The following is a 23,164-nucleotide window of genomic DNA, read 5'->3' on the forward strand; positions in this document are numbered from 1 at the left end:
TGTACAGTAATAGCATTACAGAAGGCTAGCTGTAGCTGTAGTGAGGAGGAAGCTGAAACAAGGAGGCCGGTCGGGCCTGCTAGCCCAGCTAAGGAAACTACCAAACAGATCGCCACTGCCAAGACTCCTACCACCAATCCCAGATCAATGTCACACACAATAGATGAGCTACAAATACACAATGAACTGCTGCGCGATTATTATTGCAGAAGCCTGGCTGACTCTCGGATGGCAGCTAGCAGGGCGAGCTAGTGGCAGGATGTCTGAGTTGAAAACGCATCTTGTTGTCACGTGAGAGCCCTGAACTGTGTACAGTTTAGATTATTTGTTGGTGAATAAATGCTTTCTATGATTTCTAAGTGGATTGATGGACATTAATTGTCCAATGGACATCTGAGATAATAATATCCTCGGAAAGTGCATGTCTCACTATATCTAAAGATATGTGCATCATTTCGGTGTTAAGACTTGACTGAGTTATGACTCTGAGAAAGATTGCCTTTTTTGACGCAAATTGCTTGCCATATCAGTAGGCCAAACTACAATAACTACAACTTCTAGTTGTTTTTAGAGCAACAGAATGCACCTGGGATTTGGGTCAGATTGTGCATACACAACGTGTACTACGTTTGGCAGACAGTAAACTAGACTGTCCTTACCTTTTGGAGCTTTGTCGCCTTCTCCAGCGTTGTGCATCAAGCTTGTGTTAGTCTCAGTGCAGTCTGCAACAAGGCCATTCGGCTGTTCCAGACACAGCGTAGTGTTGCATCCCCTCTGCTCCAAAGGCACCATGTTCTGTAGATTCTCATTTACTTTGCTCCACCTTTCCCCCAGTTTCTCCTCCCCAGCTACTCCTTCACCACCTCCAGCCTGCCTCTTCCAGCTGCTGGTCTGTATGCCTAACAGGGACTGGACTCTTGATGAGCAATCCGCTCCTGATGTTAAGTCCATTGCTGGCAAGGACTCCAGTCCTGGAATACCAGGTCCAGACCTGGCAGGACGACAAGGCACTTGGCGGTTGGCTTTCTTTTTTACCCCAGTGGAGCTGCCCCTTCTGTTATAGAGCCTCTTGGAGGTCTGACTTGTGCTCTCCTCATTGTGTTTGATTTCAGTTTTGTCTGGAATGGAATTTGAATTTACATGTTCAATTTGTGGATCTTGGACTGCAGGTGTAGCCTCCCCAGGCATCACCAAGGGTTCCTCCTTAACATGTGCACTTGGTGGCCCAATTTCCAGTTCTAAGGGGGTCCCCTCTCGCTCTCTAGTGTCATGCAAGTCCTTCAGCATCATGAGAAAAGTGCTGAACTTGTAGTTTGTATCTGGTTTGAAAGAGATGGGTTTACCATCTCCCTCATTTGTCAGGGACTGGAACGATACCTCATCCACGTTTTTAAAGGCATTCATAAAAGAAAATGGTGATGAAGGTGAGGACGAGGAGTGTACGTCAGAGGAATGATCTTCCTTCTTTGCCTTTATCTTAGAAGTAAGGGGTATGAAGTCCATTGGTGGAGTTGAGGAGATTGAGAGGTCTTCATCTTCGCTCTTGACATCAACTTCAAAGTCAACTAAATCAGTAAACGTCAAAGGGGTGCTGCTACAGCTAGAAATAGTGTCCTGATCACACTTATCATTGTTATTATAATATGATTTCACAGATTCTATTTTAGTGCAAAAGTCCAGTTTGGACTTGTGTGCAGAGGTGCATACAAGGTCCTCAGCTTTTCTGTATGGATTCAAGAGTTCTTTCTGCTCAGACTCCTTTCTGGCTTTTTCACGCTTTTTCTGCTCCGCCTCCTGCATGGCCTTCAGGGCTCTGGTCATCAGGCGACTGCTGGCTGGGAGGTGGACAGGTGGTTCATGGACTTTTTTTACTTCATCTGGTTCTTGCTTTGATTTGTGGACAACTTTCTTGGATTTCGCAGAAGACAGGCCTTCAGGCACATGAGCTTCCCTACATACTAAATCCCCATGCCGGTGAGAAGGTAGAGGAGTTGTATTAAAAGCTGTACTAGTGGCAGATGATTTTTTTTTCTCTGAGCTGCCTAACCGGTCAGATGACATGCTTGTTACATTGGATGCAGGGGGCTTCTTAACTTTAGACTGTTCTGATTGGTTAGAGGATGAGTAAGTCACATTACTTGGGCTTACATTTAAACCTGGTACCCTTTCCGTTTCTGGGCTACCTAACTCATCAGACACACTTGCCACATCTGAGGCAATGATAGTTTTACCGTGTGATGATTCTGACGAGAGACGAAGTATACCACTCCCACCACTTGCTTTCAACTTCTTAACTGAGACCTTTATGGATTCTGAACTTACTGCCTGATCTATGGAGACACTTGCCTTGTCACCTACCCAATCTGATTGTTTAGAGGACTTTTTACTCACATTAGTATCTGGTGTTTTTTCATTCTTTGTACATCTAGGTTGTTCATTGGGACAAATGGTTACACTGGAATTTAGGAACTTCTTACCTTTGATGTCCTTGCGTATTAATTTGACAAAGGGCACCCTACACTTAGAGACAATAATTGTTTGCTTTTCTAGCCTTGCTAATGGGTCAGTAGTGTCAACATTCAAAGTGGACGCAGGAGTCTTGATGCTTTCTTTTTCTTCTGCTTGGTCAGAAATCCTGTCAATTACATGGACTTTTTTATTTTCCATCGTGTCTGAATGTTGAGTTTGACTGACTCTCTTTACACTCAATCTGGATAAGTCATTGAAACTGACTTGACTGGGCTCCAAGGCCTTTTTACCATCTGAGCTACTTAATTGGTCAGACAATGATTCAGACACAGTGTCAACTGTATTACTGAATGTCTTTCTGCTCTTTGAAAATTTACACTTGTCAAAGAGCAAACCAGTCTCAACAGACACAAGCGACTGCCGTTTGTCTGGCAATCCTGACTGGTCAGTGCGACTGTCAGTTGTACCAAAAGGCCTTTTAGCAACCGGGGTGTTTTTATGCTTCAAATGTCCTGACTGTTCAGGTGAAATATTTGTTTCAGCAGGTGCCAAAGTCTTTTGCTTATGTGGTAATCCTGACTGGTCAGTGCGACTGTCAGTTGTACCAAAAGGCCTTTTAGCAACCGGGGTGTTTTTACGCTTCAAATGTCTCGATTGTTTAAGTGGAATATTTGTTTCAGCAGGTACCAGAGTCTTATCCTTGTCAGACAATCCTGACTGGTCAGTGCGACTGTCAGTTGTACCAAAAGGCCTTTTAGCAACCGGGGTGTTTTTATGCTTCAAATGTCCTGACTGTTCAGGTGGACTATTTGTTTCAGCAGGTACCAGAGTCTTTTGCTTATCTGGTAATCCTGACTGGTCAGTGCGACTGTCAGTTGTACCAAAAGGCCTTTTAGCAACCGGGGTGTTTTTATGCTTCAAATGTCCTGACTGTTCAGGTGGAATATTTGTTTCAGCAGGTGCCAGAGTCTTTTGCTTATCTGGTAATCCTGACTGGTCAGTGCGACTGTCAGTTGTACCAAAAGGCCTTTTAGCAACCGGGGTTAATTTACGCTTCAAATGTCTCGATTGTTTAAGTGGAATATTTGTTTCAGCAGGTACCAGAGTCTTATCCTTGTCCGACAATCCTGACTGGTCAGGGGCACTGCCAGTTTTACCAAAAGGCCTATTAGCAACCGGGGTGTTTTTATGCTTCAAATGTCCTGACTGTTCAGGTGGACTATTTGTTTCTGCAGGTGCCAGAGTCTTTTGCTTATCTGGCAACCCTGACTGGTCAGTGCAACTGCCAGTTGTACCAAAAGGTCTTTTAGCAACCGGGGTGTTTTTACGCTTAAAATATCTTGATTGTTCAGGTGAAATATTTGTTTCAGCAGGTGCCAGAGTCTTATCCTTATCCGACAATTCTGACTGGTCAGTGCGACTGTCAGTTATACCAAAAGGCCTATTAGCAACCGGGGTGTTTTTATGCTTCAAATGTCCTGAATGTTCAGGTGAAAGATTTGTTTCAGCAGGTTCCAGAGTCATATGCTTCTCTGACAATCCTGACTGGTCAGTGGGACTGCCAGTTGTAACAAAAGGCCTTTTAGCACCCGGGGGGTTTTTACGCTTCAAATGTCTTGATTTGTTAAGTGGAATATTTGTTTCAGCAGGTAGCAGAGGCTTATGCTTGTCCGACAATTCTGACTGCTCAGGGGGACTGGCAGGTGTACCAAAAGGCCGATTAGCAACCGCAGTGTTTTTACACTTTAAATGTCCTGACTGTTGAGGTGGAAGATTTGTTTCAGCAGGTACCAGAGTCTTACGCTTATCTGGCAATCCTGACTGTTCAGAGGGACTGCCAGTTGTACCAAAAGGCCTATTAGCAACTGCAGTGTTTTTACACTTCAAATGTACTGACTGTTCAGGTGAAATATTTGTTTCAGCAGGTACCAGAGTCTTATGCTTATCTGACAATCCTGACTGGTCACTGGATGCACCACTGGAAGAGGAGGCACTAGGAACCAGTGACTTTTTACTTACAACAGATGAGTTTTTTTTCTTACAGGGGACCTTACTAAAGAGAGTGCGGTCTGGCATTGGGCTAGTTGTTTTAGGTCGTCTGTCTTTGCCTGATTTACTGAACCAAAGACCACTCTGAATCTCTGGCTGCTTCTTTACCTCTTTGACAACTGTAACAGATGGCTGTGTTGGAACTAGCTTAGACTGACGTTCAAGTGCATTAGGACACAAAATCTTGGGGATTGAGTCAAGGTCAGAATATGGGCACTCTCCATTGTCTCTATCTGATTGGTCAGGGCTATTACGCAACGTCTTTTTAGAGTGCTTAGTACTTATGTCCTTTGATTTACTTGGTTTCTTCTTGCCAGAATATTTCCTTAAAGTGCTTGGCTTTGCTGGAGTTGTAACTGGGGATAAAATGGATCCATTGGTCATGTGCAAAGTCTCAGGAAGGGTGGGTGAAGTAGAGAGAGGAAAGATGGGACGTGCCTTGTTCTCTTGTTCCGGTGTGGGAGTGTCATGGAAGGCATCATCTATCAACGAAGTAATGGAGGAAGCCATTTTGGATCGCTCTTGGAGAACAAATTCAGCTTCCGCCACACTCATTTTCCAAGAGTCCTGAAAACGCTTGGCAATCTGCAGAAAGATAAAAGGCACACTGCTCAATCGTTGCACACATAACATACCGGCTTACAGAAAAAACTTTCTTTTGTCTAACACGATGATCATCCACCAATGATGATGCTTTAGACCAACTTTTTTTTAAGGCATGCAAGTAGAGACTCATCATTCATAAAATAGTAATTACAGTGTATTTGTAGTTCTGCTCCCTTTGCTTCCCCCTCCGGCGCAGTAGGGTGAGCTGTTCAAATTCAAAGCCTCCGTGGAAACTGTGAGTTGCTTTTTCCTCCACCCAGGTTAGCTCAACAGGCTCCCCAAAGGTCCTGACATGGTAGAGCCGACAGGGCCGGTCACTGGGTTCTAAGACAATAACAAACATCAGCCTCAATCTCATGAGACGCATATTAAACTACATCATCGTGCACAGGAAGTACACAAGTGCATCAACTAAGCAAAGGGAGCTTTAAAATGCTAGAACGCTAAACTCTTTACAGTTTTACATAACCACAATCAAATGTGCATACTAGTGTCAGAATTTTGAGCATGACATATTGTTACATGGCCAAAATATTGATGTATTAAATGTCTACATGATTAACTAGACAGTGAAAATAAACTTAAACCCACAATTTCAGCAGTTTGTGGCATACCTCTGAGTTTGTGACTAGACTTAAACTGAAAAAAAGTCTAAATATTTATAGCATGAAAGCATAATGTGGTCAGTGTACATGTCAGTAGATGCAAGTGCTTGAAATAACCACTTTCAAAAGGGAAGGATAAGATGCATTGGTTGAAAGTATAATCTGGTTTTAGATGGCAATGTGAGAAAATGTGAGAATTTTATTCTAAAGCCCAGTTCAAACCAAAGATTCTCGAAGACACGAAACAGTTTTAGAACGTCGCAGAGAAATGTTCCAGCAGTCTGAACCGGCCCGTCTCAGCTCGATTCAAACCAGCTGATGGTGGTGCCTGTGACTCAGCTGGTCCAGTCTCCAGAGGCTGGTTTTAGAACGTAAGGGACGTCACCAGTTTCAGCAGCCAATAGAGAAGTCAGTCAAGACGGTTGTGCGAGCTAGAGAATGACTGAAGAGAGGGAGCGCCTAGGACAAAGCCACGAATCTGAAAAATAAAACGTGTTTTCGCCGATTCATCACTAGAAATGTAACTGTAGCAAGCATCTCGCTATCACAAACGTTATCCACATTCATATTTAGGCGCAACAAACGATACATCCAGCTACAAAAAGGCCTGGAAGTCAGAAGTTACAACAGAAGTAAGAGAGTAAGAGTAGTTGCTATGGAGAGGATACACCGTCTCGTCTCATTGGTGTGAACTGGCAGGTTTGAGAACGCTGCAGACCGGTGCGTTGTAAGTAGTGGCAAGTTCCAACTTGTCTTGTCGCGAATCTTTGGCCTGAGCTGGGCTTAAATTACAATCTAATTTTATGATATTTAAAAAAAAAAAAATGGTTTTCATGGTTCTCTTCACTTGGTAACCTGACCGTATATGGCATTTGACATGCCAACTGTAGTAAATAGAACAGTTCATATTATAACTACATACAGTACAGGCCAAAAGTTTGGACACACCTTCTCATTCAATGCGTTTCCTTTTTATTTTCATGACTATTTACATTGTAGATTCTCACTGAAGGTATCAAAACTATGAATGAAAACATATGAAATTGAATTGAATTGAATATGGAATTATGTACTTAACAAAAAAGTGTGAAATTACTGAAAACATGTCTTATATTTTAGATTCTTCAAAGTAGCCACCCTTTGCTTTTTTTTATTAATAAGGGAAAAAATTCCACTAATTAACCCTGACAAGGCACACCCGTGAAGTGAAAACCATTTCAGGTGACTACCTCATAAAGCTCTGAGAGAACACCAAGGGTTTGCAGAGTTATCAAAAAAAGCTACTTTGAGGAATCTAAAATATAAGACATGTTTTCATTTATTTCACAATTTTTTGTTAAGTACATAATTCCATATGTGTTCATTCATAGTTTTGATGCCTTCAGTGAGAATCTACAATGTAAATAGTCATGAAAATAAAGAAACACATTGAATGAGAAGGTGTGTCCAAACTTTTGGCCTGTACTGTACATTATATTATAAATAATTCATATATTATAACTAAATTTTGTATTTTCTTTTGTATTGTCCATATTATGATGAGTTAAGAACACAGATCTTACATGAAATGTCTGTCCAAAAACTTGACCAACTGTAGTGGTTGTTTAAATTTAATATTTATAAGTTGGCGACTTTTGTTTCTAAGGTTTGGCAAAAAAGACAAGAAGGTTTATTTGTTTAAGGTATGTGGTTACTTTGGCATCTGGTCCTTTGTCCTAGGTAATGGGGTCTTGTAAGCCCGTATGTGCTAGGCATATTTTATTGTATGCATGACACAATAATAAAAAAATATTCATTCATAACTACACATTTCTGCATGTGTTTTCCACATGCATCCTTTATTATGTCCTAAATTATTATCCCATACAATCTTATCAGCTTTTTGATGAATAGGTTGGGGCTGCACCTTCCGGTTGGTTGGTCAAAATGCTCTTGGTCAACCAAATTCTGATTGGTCAGACAATAGCTGGTGGCTATAAGGCTTTGCTCATAAGGCGTGTCTACCAAAGGTTTTTTTTCCCTAGCTGTAAACAGCAGGCGGTCTTCTGAAAACGGCCAGCTGGGAGTGCTTGAGAGTGCTTTGGAGGCGCAGCATATATTTTTTTGCTGAAACACTTAGGTTGGGTCTAGTTTCTTTGATACGGAATATCTGCCGAAGTAAAAATGTTGGCACAAGGAAGAGTACTTGCTAGGGAGAGAGGACGGACCCACCGGTCTATGTGGCCGGCAGTATTAATTTCTTCTGCATTGTTGTTCAGCACTCCAATGTTGGGCAATGTGACGGTTGATCTGTTTTGGTATTTGTCCTGCCTCTCCTTCCCTGTAATTGGTCAACTGGCCAAGGAAAAACGCTTTGGTGGACACACAACGCTTTGAGGTAGAGTGCACTCAAGTACTGTGGCCAATTTAGTTAACCTAGAGATAACGTGCAGATATTGCTAATCACTGTTCAAGCTGGGGTTGTCAATTAACTGGCTACCAAACAATCCATAGAGCATATCACACAATTTAAAACAACCCATATACAATGTAGGTAATCACATAAAGTCAACAATGTCTCAGGCCCACCTTTTACTCTGTGATAGATTCCCTGTGCAGGGTCAACAGTCACCTCACAGGGCCACCACGGTCTTCGGTTGAACTTTGCCCAAATAACTTCACCCTCTAAAAACTTTACAGGCGGCACAGACTTCTTCTTGAGGCTGCTCTGCTGTCGACAACATGACAATGAAGAAAGAAAAATCAGACAAATCAAAATTAGTTTTGTGTTCTCACCAAATGTTCTGTATCAGAACTACATGCGTGTTGGCCGCTCTTGTCATTTCAACATCGTGACCCACTGATGTACATTTACTCTACTTTGAAAGACATTAACAGACATGTTGCGTAACCCATAATGTGACATTTCACCACTGATGATCATACATGTCAGCCTATGTCAAACACCTGCCGATCTTCCAAGACTGTGTATTAAAAAAAAAATCATATATATTACATTTATGAAAATCAACCAAATAAGTAACTACTTCAACAATGCTAACCAGTAAGAAGATCATGTCTATTTTTAAAGCTCCAAGGCCAAAATAGGAGACTGCTGGGGATTTGTTTACCTGTAAGATTTTTCTGACCTTGCATGATGTGTCTCAGCTTCTCTGGGTTTTTCCCTTAACTGTTGTGGCAGGAAATGTGAACCAACTGTGAGATGCATACCTTATGCTAGGTTCAGACTCCACGATACCAGCCCTATTATATCCCAACCCGGCAGACGTTTTATCCTGAGTAGTGTGTCATAGTGCACGACAACCATCTGGGACGCCTCATTACCAGTATTACCAACTTGGCAACTTCTTTGCTAGATTTAGCGACTTTTCAGACCCTCTTAGCAACTTTATTTCAAAAAAAAAAAAAAAAAAAAAAGCAACTTTTGAGAAACTTATCGACTTAAGACAAAAAGAGATATATTATATTGTAATTAATTCCTGTGCATAATGCGAACAGTAATCACAGTTCCCGGCTCTTCGCCAACAGGATGGGGTCTCTCTGCCTCTCCTTTTGCAACGGGAGCAGCAGGCTGTGATGCAAATGATGCACTATGACGCATGTGAATGAGAGTATTACCTCATCTGGTTTGTTTACATTCTTGTTCCTGTAAGTCGGTTGCTATAGCGCCTCCTTTATCATGAAATTACATGTGTCGTGAATGATGGAAAGCTTTGATTGTTCAGGGACCAACATGTAGTCTGTCGTGTCTCTTGACCGAGTCACAACAAGAATGTATGAGTCTATACAGTACATCATCTGACACAGTGACCATTATAACAGACAGAAATATTGTGTAGTCTGAATCCAGCGTTAAAACATCAAAGATAAAGGCAGTGACATGAAAACTATTTAGCTACAACTTTTGTGTTTAAATTCTCTTCACCGTATACGGTTCCCAAAGGTCAAAGATTATCATTGATGCTCCAATCTTTTCTTTCTTTTCATCAATATGTTTTCACTGGACTGAACAGTACAGAAAAACATAAAAGAGGTAGACGAAGAACAGGCAAAGACATGCAAAATATGAACTGTTGGTTGCTTAAAATGATTACGTAGTTCCAGATCTGATATTTCATAACATTTGGGGTGTGCAAACCTTCTTCAGTTGGTGAAGGATAAAAGATGTGGGTACTCGATAGAGATTAACGGGATTCAAAGAATTATCAGTGAATCAGATATGAAGATACTGAGGTGCAGCTTGTTTGTTTGATGTGTGGGGTAAATGTGTGTTGTAGGTTTTGTTTTCCTGTCTTGGTTTGCTTTATCGTTAAGATTCTGGGTCTTTTGGTGTGGGAAATGTATATTAAGAAATCTGAATATAATCTTATAAATTTTATACTAGGACTACAGTTGAAAATTAGCTGACTGGCTAACACTGGCGCATTTACAGAAATGTTGATTAATGTGCATTGTCCTAATCAAATAAAACTTAATTATAAAAAAAAAATTTATACATAACACTGCATAATGGATCAAAGGTTTTAGCTTCTGACCAACAACGTTCTCTACAGGCTTTTTTCTGAGGTCTAATTTTAGTCCTCTCTTGTTCCACAACAGGTTTCAAACCATAACACAAATCACAGTAGAAGAATTTCACAACCTGGTTGCACTAGTGGCTACTGGATCCTTTGTGTTAATGGTAGTAATTGCTCACAGCAGCAGGTTGAGAGGACTAGCGGGGTACATGAGCAGGCCTGAGTAATGACCAGCATGAAGCAGGAATGGCCAGAGGGCCGATACTGGCTGCTGCTATGATGTAACCTTGGCTGGAGCATTTTAAAGGAATAGTTCAACATTTCGGAAAATATGCTTATTAATTTTTTCGAGAGTGTGATTAGAAAGTCAATATTAATCTTGAATCTTTCTAAAGCTACGACCACAAGATGATTAGCTTAGCTTGGTATTAAAACAGGAAGCAGGGGGAAACAGCTAGCCTGTAGAGGCGTTTAGTACATGTACAAATTAATCTTTAACACTGAATATTTGTAGTAAATAGTAGGCTGTTTAGCCATTAACTTTATAATCTAGCCTAGCTTTTTACTGAACTGAACGTGACAGCTTGAACTGGCAACAAACTGGCTGGTCTTTATGCATTTTTTCTTTCTGGAGCTCAATAAAAATTGTATCTTTATATTTTTGACCATTGTATGTCACAAAGCCAGAATAGATTGTTAAAAAGCAACCTGCATAAGAATGTTATAATTGTACACAGCTAACTGCTAACTAATATGGTGGTACTGAAATATGTAACCTAGTTCCAGAACGGACACATTTCTTAAGGAGATGTTTCAACATTTTGGGAAATATACTAACTTAACTTTGTGGCTGAGTTTCATGACCAGACAGAAACGTCTGTATGCTAAATATGAAGCTACAGCCAGCAGCTGGTTAGCTTAGCTTAGCATAAAGACGGAAAACCAGGGTTTCCCCCAGAAAAGTTGTTTAGCCTGGTGGCAAGTGTCCCGGTTCGGGCCAGTCATATGGCGCTTTTCCATTACATAGTACCTGCTCGACTCGCCTTTTTTGGTTTACCATTAAGGAAAAAAAAGTACCTGGTATCTGCTAACAGGTACTTTTTTTAGTACCACCTCAGTCGAGGTTCCAAGCCAGCTGAGGCGATACCAAAAAGTGATGTGAAAACCTGCAGACTACTGATTGGTCAGAGATAATCTGCATTACTAGGGACAGACGGGGGGGTGTCCTGAACAAACCTGGCATTTTTAAATAGTTTAGCCAGCAGTGTTTTTTTTTTTTTGCTGCCTCCAGCTTCTTTTGAAACAAGAGTAGCCGTAGCCTACGCAAGTGGCCTGATGTGTATACTTGTGTGCGTTGAGTGTGTGGTGAAACAGGGAGAAGTGAGACATTGACGGTGATTAGCTTCGGAGCGAGTACCGACTCTAGAGTCGTAATAGTGAGAGAAACAAAAAGTGTCTCCCCTGTTCTTTCTGACCACGGTGGGAAATCTGTAGCAGGAAAAGTTAACCCTCTCCTTGATTTCATGTTTTTCATGGAGAAGGAGAACCAGGAAATGAGTTGGGGGAAATGCAACACTACCAAGCAGCATTAATGTAGAGCCCAATAGTTTCAGTGATTCCAGGATCATGGATGGAATCGCGAAATTGAGAATAAGAGATTCCATAGGGCCCTACATTAAGTCAGAGCTAAAAGCTGACTGATTTGAAAATATGACTATGTCTAAGTTTCCAACCGTTTTAAAAACGTCTTAAAATATGTTAAAAAATAATTCCTAGTGGCTTAGGCCTAGTGGGGGGCAATTTAGGCCCGGTGGGCCACTAGGCTTGCAATACACTGGGGTAAACACTGGAAACAGTGGGAAACTGCTAGCCTGGCTCTGTCCACACAGTCAAAACAATCCACCTAGCAACACTTATAAAGCTTACTAATTAACACATTAGATTATGTTTGTTTAATCCATACAAAAACTGGGGTCTCCACTGGTTGCCTGGTAACCTCACATTGCCGACAATCTCCAGGATCTAACTATAAAACCACAACCTGTTGTTTTCTGTAAATAGAGGCCTCGAGCAGAGTGTGATTGGAGGCTAATTACAGATTCAGGGTAGCATCATTCCTAACTACCTCTTAACACAGGTTTTTCCAGGTAGTTGCGTTGGTCAGGGAGGGGTGTAAGATTATTTAAACTATAGGACACTAAAAACTGTTATTTTGTTAAACTAAATAGGTGTTTTTGTGACCTTGCCATCAGCGCTTTTGAATGTAATCAAAATCTGCTAATTGTGTCCTTGCGGTTGCTGTTGCCACATGTGGACACATGAAGGCTTTTGTTGGCTGTGCCAAAAGTTTCCTTGAATAAGTGTTCCCGAGGTGGGCAGAGAACAGTGGAAACAGAAGCAGAACCTGTGAAAATGAATACAAGTTATGGGTCGTGTGTGCTTGTGTCTGCATGTCTACTTGCATGTCATCCCCATAATAAAGTAGGTCCGGTGTTTTCAAAGTCTGACACTCTGCACAGAATTGATTGATTGAATTGCTTAAAATATGTTTTTGTCTGTATGTCCACAGGTTATCAACACACAGTAAATATCTGTATATGAATAGATAGAAGAAAGTGTCTGTGTTCCAGCAATACACAAACCATGTTGATGGGACATTCATGATGCCTCATTGCGGTCAAAAAATACAGTATATAAAAGGCATGCAACACAAAAACTAATTATTGGATTTCGTCACTCAAAATTATAATTCTTTGTCTGACTTCTAAGACATCTACAACTTAAGCCCCCTTCTTTTCGGCTATATTAGTTAACATTTTATTAAAGCTATGCAGAATTAGCTATTAGCAGCTCCTGTTTGCAGTATACCCATGGATGCACAGACAACTCACTCAATCACTCTTACTTACATTACTTTGAGACTGAAGAAAACCTGTGTAATGTAAAATGCAAATGTAAGGACATTTATTTGTGATGTACATCAGAGATACTGATATCCTCAGAATGTGTAAGTCACACTGGATCTAAACTTGTGTGTATCATGTCTGTGTCTTCAGATTTGACGAAGTTATGACTCAGCGAAGGAGTGTAAGTTTTGCAGGGTTTTTATAAGTACCTAAATTACCTCCATGAGCCCCCATTCAGCTCCCCTCACAGTCTGAAAACCTCTGGAGAAGCTGAATGTTTTCTTTTAGTTCCTTGTAAAAAAATTAGACACCCATATTTATCAATGACAGAGCTATAGTTGTGGAGCCGTGTCTCGCCTGTGCCCAACCATTATTCACAATGACTGATATTCTGTTAAAACAGGTGAAAGGCACTGCAGTTGTTCAGTAGCAGTGTTTACTCTATGTTGATTTTGTAGTGGCGGCCCACCACAGCAAAATTTCTGCCACCACAGTATCAGAAATAGGGCTGTACAAAAAAAATGTAGTCGCGGATGCCTTTTAAATTATTCTGCCGACACAATGTACCCCCCCCCCCCACACACACACACACCTGTTGGCTGCCGCTCACATTGCAATTTAACAACAAGTAGAACTATTTAGACTATTTAGTTATTGGACGTGTTCAGTTGTTGTTCGGACAGACCTGCCCCCACTGCTAAAAAAAAAATCCTAAAGGAAACACTGTCAGTAGGCTATGTCATGCTCAGGGTTTGCGTGTGAAAAAGTTGGGGGGGACCCTGAAAGCCGTTCTTTTATTTACTTTGGGTAATAAGGATAAAACTTGCCATTGAATGCCTTGAGGGACTATCTCCAAACAGGAACAGCTCGGTGTCGCTCTCCCACTCGTCATCGGAGCCGTCCCAGTATCTCCTGCGCTGACCCGAAGACTGGGACCGGGTGACCACCTTAGCGGACGACAGGGTAGCAACTTTGCAGTCCGAATTCAAGTGTCCAGGAGTGGACTGACGATCATTCCCCGCCCTCTCCGGTTTGTCCTGCGAGCCTCCTCCCAGAGGTGACACGGTGTCGCGCTCTGCATCGTTGTCGTCATCCTCAAACAAAGAGGATTCAAAGTGGAGGAAGCCGTTAGCGAAGGGGCTGTTGCTATCGAGAGAGAAGGCCGGGCTGGGCGGGCCTGAGAAACAACCTTCTGTCTTTTTCTCGGAGACCATAGGATCGCTGCGATTGGCTGCTGGCACGTCTCGACTTCTAGTTTGGACCACAGGTTGTTTCTGTCCAGCAGAAGAGCCACCAAAGCTCTCCTCCCTGCTTGTGTTCCCGGTGCCAGAATAATCACTGCTATTGCAATCAGCCCAGGAGTCCCTCTCCCTCTCCTTCCCCCTCTCCTTTTTATTCACCCCCCACTCCCAGCTCCTCTCTGGCTCCCTCACCGGCAGAACCATGTCAGGCTGGCTCACCATGGTGGTGAGATGTTGTAGCCTCCTGAGAGGACTGTAGGAGGAAGAAGAAGAAGAGGAGGAGGAGGAGTGGTCCCTTTGTGTAAACCCATAGACGGAGGCATGCTTGAGGGAGGAGGCGGCGGCAGACATGGTTAGCCCGACCCTGCGGTCATGGTGTCTGGAGGGGCAGGAGTGGGCGGAGAGGTCTCGGCTGGAGGTCAAAGGGCAGCTGGACTGATGAGTTTCTCTGCCAGGGCCTGGGTAAGGCCCGCTCATGCTGACATGGTTCCTCCCTAAAACATGAACAGATAATGATCAGAGTGGAGCTTACCAAAAATTCATAAACATTAAAGTTGGGATGACTTTTAAGGCCGCAACTAACGATTATTTTAACTGTCAATTAATCTGTTGATTATTTTGTCGATTCATCGATTAGTCGTTTGGTCTATGAAATGTCAGAAAATTAAAAAAATGTGGATCAGTGTTTCCCAAAAAGCCCCCAGATGACGTCCTCAAACGTCTTGTTTGGTCCACAACTCACTTTTTCATCATAAAAACACGACTCGAACGATTGAAATAGTTGGCAATTAATTTAATTGTGGACAACTAAGAGATACATCTTTGCATTCATTTTACATACATTTGTTTTGATTTTACACTTCATCCATGTATCTACAATCTGTCATAACATCGCTGCAGCTTATCTAAAGTTATCCCAGGCAGCTTGTGGTGACATCTTTTTTTTTTAAAGTGACACAGCTCAGACACCAAATCCGTGATAAACAACACAATCTGCCTTCACACGATGTCAAAAATAAAACGTAAACAGACTCACGGACGACGAGCAGATCGACCTAATGTGACATTTTTTTGGGAGAGCTTCTGCGCAAAACACCGCAACGCCAGCTGTAAAGCCTTTGATGTAAATGAACGCGATATGATGAAACTGATAAGGTCAGCAGCCTGTAAACTCACGCTCGTGCATACAGTAGTCACACACAATTAAGGCAATAAATTACAGCACGTCAGATATCAAGCCGACGTGAAAAACGCCGGCAATGCAACCACAAACTGGAAAGAAAATGGACCCGTTCGTGCGCGCGCGCGCGCGTGTGTGTGTGTGCATGACGCGCGTGTGCATAGGTGTGTGCAACTGCATGTGTTTGTGTGTGTGTGTGTGTGTGTGTGTCGCTCGTGGCTTACAGTGGCTTCCATGCTTTGCACGAAACAGAAACACTAAACGCCACATAACACGAGACGACACAAAACAAGTTCACCAACACACACTGACACACACACGCAAAGACACACACACACAGGCTACTCCCCCCCCCACACACACACACACACACACCCTCCCCCGACAGATGCAGGCTATGTGTGCATCAAACAGCAAAATCACGGATAAAACACCAAATGACACGGGATCTGTCGCGAGAATCTTACCATTCCGGTGTCGGCCACCACTAACGTGACCCTCAACCCGCTCATTTTGGCGTTTAAATGTGCCAATTTCCAATTTTTTGAAAGCGGATGAGGAGAGTCCCAGCGGCAATACTACTAGGCCTGGATCCTGTGAAACGTACTCACTCACTGCCCCCTCCACCTCCCTCCTCCTCCTCCTTCTCCCTCCTCCTCTCTACATGCGCTAAAACCTGGTCCAGCGGCCCCTGGAACAGAGATTCAGGCTCCTCCAACGGCACTCCCCCCCTCTCTCTGCTTTGTGATAACTACAACTTTATAATTCGCCGTGTATGGATAGATCCCTGCTCTGTTGAATGGCTATTTCCTGCCTGCAGACTCTGCCTGCCCCTTGAAAGTCAGTCTAGCTCTCTCTCTGCTGTGCGCACTCACTGCCAGTCGTCACCGCTGCCTCCCTCCCCAGCCGGTCCACAGCGTGGAGCGCAGAAGGGGGCCGTAAAATCTCTCTTCCAAGAAAGAAAAAAAAAATAACTCAAAAATCTGATCTGACAAGCCACCAAAGAAACACACGGGGCGACCACACGACACCTCCAATAACCCGCCCCGCCCCTCCCATTAATTACAAGCATCGATTATTAACCTAAACCAGGCTGCCGTCACCAATGACATGTCACATGCCCAAACTTGTGGCAACAAACTGGCATCTTCTTCGCGGCACCCCCCACCCCCCTCCCCACCCACCCCACGACACGCACTTGGGCAGCACACACATGCGCCCAGAGAGTCGAAAATAAAGAAATAGAAGTCATTCAAAAATGTCCACCACTAACACATCTGAGAAGCAGTGAAATGGTTCAGCAGGCTACCCGGGAAAAAAAAAAACACACACAGATGGGTTTCCTTTTTTCTGAGACGAGTTGCTGTGTAGTCTCTGGCTGCACACCCGGTCCCTTCAAAATGGAGTCCTCCAGCCTTAGAGGAGGAAAAAAAAAAAAAAAAAAAAAAAAATGCAGGCCACAAAGTGTTAATATATGCCCGATATAAAGTTCACCCAGCCACGGAAAAACTGAGCCTCAAAGCGTACCTCTTTCTGTGCAATGGAGGCTGTTGAGTACTGAATCAGCCATGCCACGACAGGAACATTTTCTATACACGTTATGCCTCCCAAAGTCACTGTCTTATGAGCGTTTGTGCCACGACAAGGGGCGACTGAAGCACAGTTATCCTCTGGTGTATGTGTGTGTGTGTGTGTGTGTATGTCTGTGGCAAAAGCACGTCTAACAGCAAAAAAAAACATTTCTTGACACATTTAGCGTCGACTGTGCTGGCTTTTTGGTTACTGGTGGGAAACACGGTTTATTTATTCCAGAAACGAAGGGGTGAAAGCTGGAAAACAACTGCAGCTTCTCGGCCAGTGAGACTGAGGCTGAGCTGCGAGATTTCTGCTTTTGGTCTGGTTGTTTTTATTGGTGAGATTTTGGAGACGATATGTCAGTGAGAACAGGGAGGGCGGGTAGAGGTTGTTTTTTCCACCCCCCAGGTGTAAAAATACCCCCTCCCCACACACACTTGTCACCCGGAGGCGATATGGAAAACGGCGGTTATGATCGACAAACAGCAAATCCCCCTCCTCTGCTGGGTCACTGCTGAGCCCACAGCAGAACAGACGACTCTCTGCACGGCTCTTGGTGTGGATATTTGACGTTTCCTCCTGCAACCTCTCGCTGAATATCAGCTCTCATATCAATATCAATATCAGTGCTTTTTGGACACTGAGCTGAGAACGCGGATGACTTAGGATGCGTTTTTAGTTTTTCAAGCCTCGATTTATCAGACGAGGTTTTGGCGAGAAAAAGAGCGAGACAGGCAGGCAGACAGACCGACAGGACAGGACAGGGCCTGCTGCGGGTTCATTGAGCTCGCAGAGCAGCGCAGCGCCGCGGACCGGCAGCAGCGCGCTACTCCCGGAGAACCGCCGTCATTATTACCATTAACGTGGTTTCGTTGTCATTTAGAGCAACCGTGTCAGCCGGGGTTCCACCTTCCCGGACTTTCCGCTGATGCATCAAACCGGATTTTGGTTTGACGAAGCATCTCTATGAGTCTGAACCTCAAAAAACAAATTCTTATTGCATATCTGTAAGTCCCCTTAGAGATATGATACCAAAGAGAACCACAAGCTTGTTAATGAGTAATTAATACGCATTTAAGTCTCAATAGTAACATCATAGTGGTATCAAATCTGTCATATGAGATGCAAACATAAATACAAAAAACATTGGTGGAAGACTAAGATATTTTACTTATATAAAATAATACAATACCACTGTGTCAGGTTAGGTTAGGTTACTTTATTGGTACCCATAGGTAAACTAGTTTTACAGTCTAAGAGGCAGGCATCCTTAAAACTTTGTAGACCACAACATAACATACAACACAAAAAACAAAACATAAAACACGTAATGACACGTAAAAGAAGAAAAAAAAACAGTACATGACATGACCAAAGTGCTTGTGCGTTTTGTAAAAATAATAATTAAAAATAATTAAAAAAAAAAAAAATAATAAAAGCAAAACCGTCACATTAAATCACTTCTTTTTTTTCTCATTTACAATATCTCTTACTAAAAGGCAGGTAAAGGGTATTCAATATAGGCTATACAATAAACATATTGTTTCAAGTAAAAACTCAAGTAAAAGCACAAGTATCAGCATCAACATGTAGGCTATTTAAAGTACCAAAAGTAAAAGTACTCATAAATGCAAAATATTACGAAATGATGAGGTTATTAAATTAGGTTTATTAGGTTAGTAAAGCCACAGACATTACTGACCAATCAGGACACATCTAGGGCTGCACGACATTGGGAAAATATCGAATTGTGATTATTTTGGCTGATATTGCGATTTGATTCACGATATTGGAGGGAATTATCATTTTTGTATCGTTATTCTCATTTTCATTGAAATTTTTTTTGCGAGGATCTCTACCAAACACAGATTTGTTCTTTAGTCTGTAGGATACAGTTTGTAGGCCGGGACGTCTCTGCAGCACCACAATACTTGATTTTAGAATGGTTTGACACATATTTTACCTTTAACAAATATTACGCCCCCCTGCGATTTGGATATTGCGCTAGTTCATATTGCGATTTTGATATTGCGCTAGTTCATATTGCGATTTTGATAAAATTGCAATTAATTGTGCAGCTCTAGACACATCTATGACATGTCATGGCACACGGCTGAACCGAGCCGTGGTTTATTTCCTGGTAATATGAGGCCATGGTTCTAGACCTACTTTGGTTTAACAGGCTTGAGCCTGTTTTATGTAAACATACACAGGTAGGGCATTATACTGCTTCAGGGCTGAAACACTGCCGGAAACATCATCTAATGCACGTGTCAAACTCAAGGCCCGCGGGCAAAATCTGGCCCCTCGCAAATTCTGGCCCCTCGCAAATTCTGATCCGGCCCGCATATCAATTTAGGTTCACAAAAAATCTATTTTGGCCCGCCTAGTTGTGCGCCAAACCAAAAGCATGGCAAACGGTTTTTCAACTTGCAATTATGTGACGCTCAAAGCAGAATTTGGCAAATTTGCTTCAGAAATTCCCCCGGAAGCAGAGAGTTTGCATATTCAGGCTGTGAAAGAGCTTGTTGTGAGTCAGCTGTGTGGTAGCCTACTTAAAAAATGTAATCACTGTTATGCTTAATTTGCTAAATTCTAGGATGGCTTTGGAACTTTTTTGCTTACTTTTTCATGGCTTTATGTGGACAAAACTGTAAGTGAGAAGACTATATGATACATGCAATAATACAGTCAAAGATATTTGACTTTTTCAATTAAATAAAAGCATGTCAATAAACTATACATGTCTGGCCCTTGATGTGATTCTCTTTTTCCAGCGTGGCCCTTAGCGAAATTGAGTTTGACACCCCTGATCTAATGTAATGCATTACGCAAGTGGTGGAAGAAGTACTCACATAATTTACTTAAGTACAAGTAGCCCTACAGTGTAAAAATACCCTGACTACTAAAAAGTCCTGCATTCATTAAAAGGACAAAAGCATTAACATCAAAACATACCTAAGGTACGAAAAGTAAAAGTACTCATTATGAACAATAATATATTATATTATTATATTATAATTATTGATGCATTATCATTACTTTAATGCTGGTAAAGGTGGAGCTCATTTTAAATTTACTGCTAGTTTAATCTGTAATAATAAATCATTTATTGGTTGATTATATTTTGTATTAATACAGATTTCCCCTCTGAGATGTAGTGGAGTAGAAGTATAAAGTAGCATAAAATGGAAATACTAAAGGAGTACCTCAAAATTGTACTTTAGAACAGTACTTGAGTAAATATACTTAGTTACATTCCACCACTGCTAATAATGTACAGTCCCCTCCAAAAGGATTGGAACGGCAAGGCAAATTCCTTTGTTTTTGTTGTTCACATTTGGGTTAAAGATCAAAAGATGAGTATGAGACAAGAGTTCAGAATGTCAGCTTTTATTTCCTGGTATTTGTTAAACAACTCAGGACCTATCACCGCTTGTTTGAACCCACCCATTTTTCATGTGAGCAAAAGTATTGGAACATGTGACTGACAGATGTTTCTTGGTGCCCAGGTGTTGCTTTTTAGGTTGATTGTTCAAGCATAGAATAGCTCTGCATGACTGGTCTAAGTTGTTACCCTTGGTTTAAACCTATAAAGACTGCATTTCTTGTTAAAGAGGATAAACCAACATGAAGACCAGAGAGCTGTCTATGGGAGAAAAGACAGCCATTTTCAAGCTGAGAAAAGAAGGGGCCCCTTATTGAAGGGGCGTGAAAAAGAAAGAAACTACTGGTGTACAGAGCAACAGACGTCGAACAGGTCGGCCAAGGACAACAACACTAGTTGATGACAGAAATACTGTGAGAGCTGTGAAGGAAACCCCAAAAACATCAGTAATGGACATCACCAACGACCTCCACAGTGCAGGGGTGAAGGTATCCCAATCCACTGTTCGAAGAAGACTCCGAGAGCAGAAATATATCGGCCGTACCACAAGATGCAAACCACTCATCAGCAGTAAGAATCGGAAGGCCAGATTGGAATTTGCAAAGAAGTAGCGAGATGAGCCGCAAATGTTCTGGAACACAATCTTATGGACTGATGAGACCAAGATTAATCTCTCCCAAAGTGATGGAAAAGCCAAAGTGTGGAGAAAGAAAGGAACTGCTTATGATCCGAAGCGTATACAAGCTCATCTGTGAAGCATGGTGGAGGTAGTGTCATGGCTTGGGCGTTCATGGCTGCTTCTGGAACAGGCTCATTCATATTTATTGATGATGTAACTGACGATGGTAGCAGCAGAATTCATTCAGAAGTGTACAGAAACATTTTGTCTGCCAATTTACGGAGAAATGCATTTAAACTAATCGGGAGGAAGTTTATCATGCAGCAGGACAATGACCCAAAGCCAACAAAACAAAGGACTTCATCAGGGGGAAAAAGTGGAAGGTTTTAAACTGGCCAAGGCAATGAGCTGACCTTAACCCAATAGAGCATGCATGTCACCTCCTGAAGAGGAGACTGAAGGGAGAAACCCCCTTGAAACAAACAAGAACTGAAAGCTGTGGTAAAAGCCTGGAATAGCGTCACAAATGAAGAATGCAAAAGTTTGGTGATGTCAATGGATCGCATGCTTGAGGCAGTTATTGCAAGCAAGGGTTATGCCACCAAATATTAAATGTTATTTACTTTAAGATTATTTGTTCCAATACTTTTGCTCACCTAAAAAGGCTGTGGTCTAATACAAACGGTGATGTGTCCTGAGTTGTTTCACACATCTAGATGGAAATACCAGGAAATAAAAGCTGAAATTCTGAACTCTTGTCTCATACTCATTTTTTGATCTTAAACCCAAATGTCTTCAGTGAACAATAAAAACAAAAGGAATTTGCCTTGCTGATCCAATACTTTTGGAGGGGACTGTAGTGCTGTAAAGCTGGTAATGTGGGTAATGCAGTGAAAGAAATATGTGTCATACTTTGTGTGCACAACTTCATTCGACTTTTTAAAATTACATAAAGCAAGGGAATAATAATAATAATATTAAGGAAATAATTCAACATTTTGGGTTTATTTTCTTTCTTATTCAGACATGGATGAAAAGATTGTTACCACTCTCATGCTTGTATACTGAACATGAAGCTACAGCCAGAAAGACAGTTAGCTTAGCATTGCATGAAGACTGGAAACAGGGGGAAACAGCTACCCTGGCTCTGTCCAAAAATAAAAAATCTAAAGCTCACTAATTAATACAATCTCATCTTATTTGTTTAATGTGTACGCAAACTATAGTGTAAAATTAATACAATTTTGAATTACATTACATTACTTACATTACTTGAGTATTTCTATTTTCTGCTAATTGTACTTCTTACTCCATTCTTTTGCAGATTCAGATTATACCTACAAAATATAATCAACAAATAAAGTATGATTTACTATTACATATTAAACCAGCAGTATATCAAGTAATTAAAATGAGCTCCACCTTTACCAGCTGCAACATTCAAGTGGTGAACACATTAATGTATCAATAATTATCATATATTTTATTATGAAATGGGCCATTCTGCAATATAAGTACTTTCATTTTTGGTACTTTAAGTATATTTTGATGCTTTTACTTACTTACAGAGTATTAGTACACTGTTGTATTGATATTTTTACTACTAAAATATCTGAGTACTTTTTCCAACACTGGTAAAACAACAACTTATTGTTTTTACATTTAGGTTTTTGTAGCTCCACAGTGCTGTAGAGTAAGGTCTGGCTACACCACAGATATGCTACCATCATGGGATAGGAGAAAAAAATGCTCTGGGTTGTTTGCATTTCTTTAAAGTGCTCATATTATGCTCATTTTCAGGTTCATAATTGTATTTAGAGATTGTACCAGAATAGGTTTACATGGTTTAATTTTCAGAAAACACCATATTTTTGTTGTACTGTACATTGGTGCAGCTCCTCTTTTCACCCTGTGTGTTGAGCTCTCTGTTTTAGCTACAGAGTGAGGCATCTCACTTCTGTTACATCTTTGTTGGGAGTCACACATGCGCAGTACCTAGGTAAGGACTA

At 41.7% G+C, this 23,164-nt stretch overlaps 1 protein-coding gene across 5 annotated transcripts in view; it reads right to left on the bottom strand.

Moving 5' to 3' along the window:
* Positions 1-17,180, bottom strand: part of nsd1b (nuclear receptor binding SET domain protein 1b) — a 37,243-nt gene extending 20,063 nt beyond the window's left edge. The window contains exons 1-6 of one of the 5 annotated variants that reach the window (XM_028594787.1): positions 17,101-17,164; positions 16,906-16,988; positions 13,980-14,887; positions 8,298-8,436; positions 5,276-5,448; positions 660-5,103 (exon numbers count right to left, since the gene is read on the bottom strand). In XM_028594787.1, coding sequence (XP_028450588.1) covers positions 660-5,103; positions 5,276-5,448; positions 8,298-8,436; positions 13,980-14,870 — 5,647 coding nt within the window. In that variant the 5' untranslated portion in view covers positions 14,871-14,887; positions 16,906-16,988; positions 17,101-17,164. The other 4 variants (XM_028594784.1, XM_028594786.1, XM_028594785.1 and 1 more) reach the window with 4 other exon arrangements.
* Positions 17,181-23,164: the final 5,984 nt, after the last annotated feature.

The sequence above is a fragment of the Perca flavescens genome, chromosome 13, assembly GCF_004354835.1.
Source record: "Perca flavescens isolate YP-PL-M2 chromosome 13, PFLA_1.0, whole genome shotgun sequence".
Classification (NCBI taxonomy): Eukaryota; Metazoa; Chordata; class Actinopteri; order Perciformes; family Percidae; genus Perca; species Perca flavescens.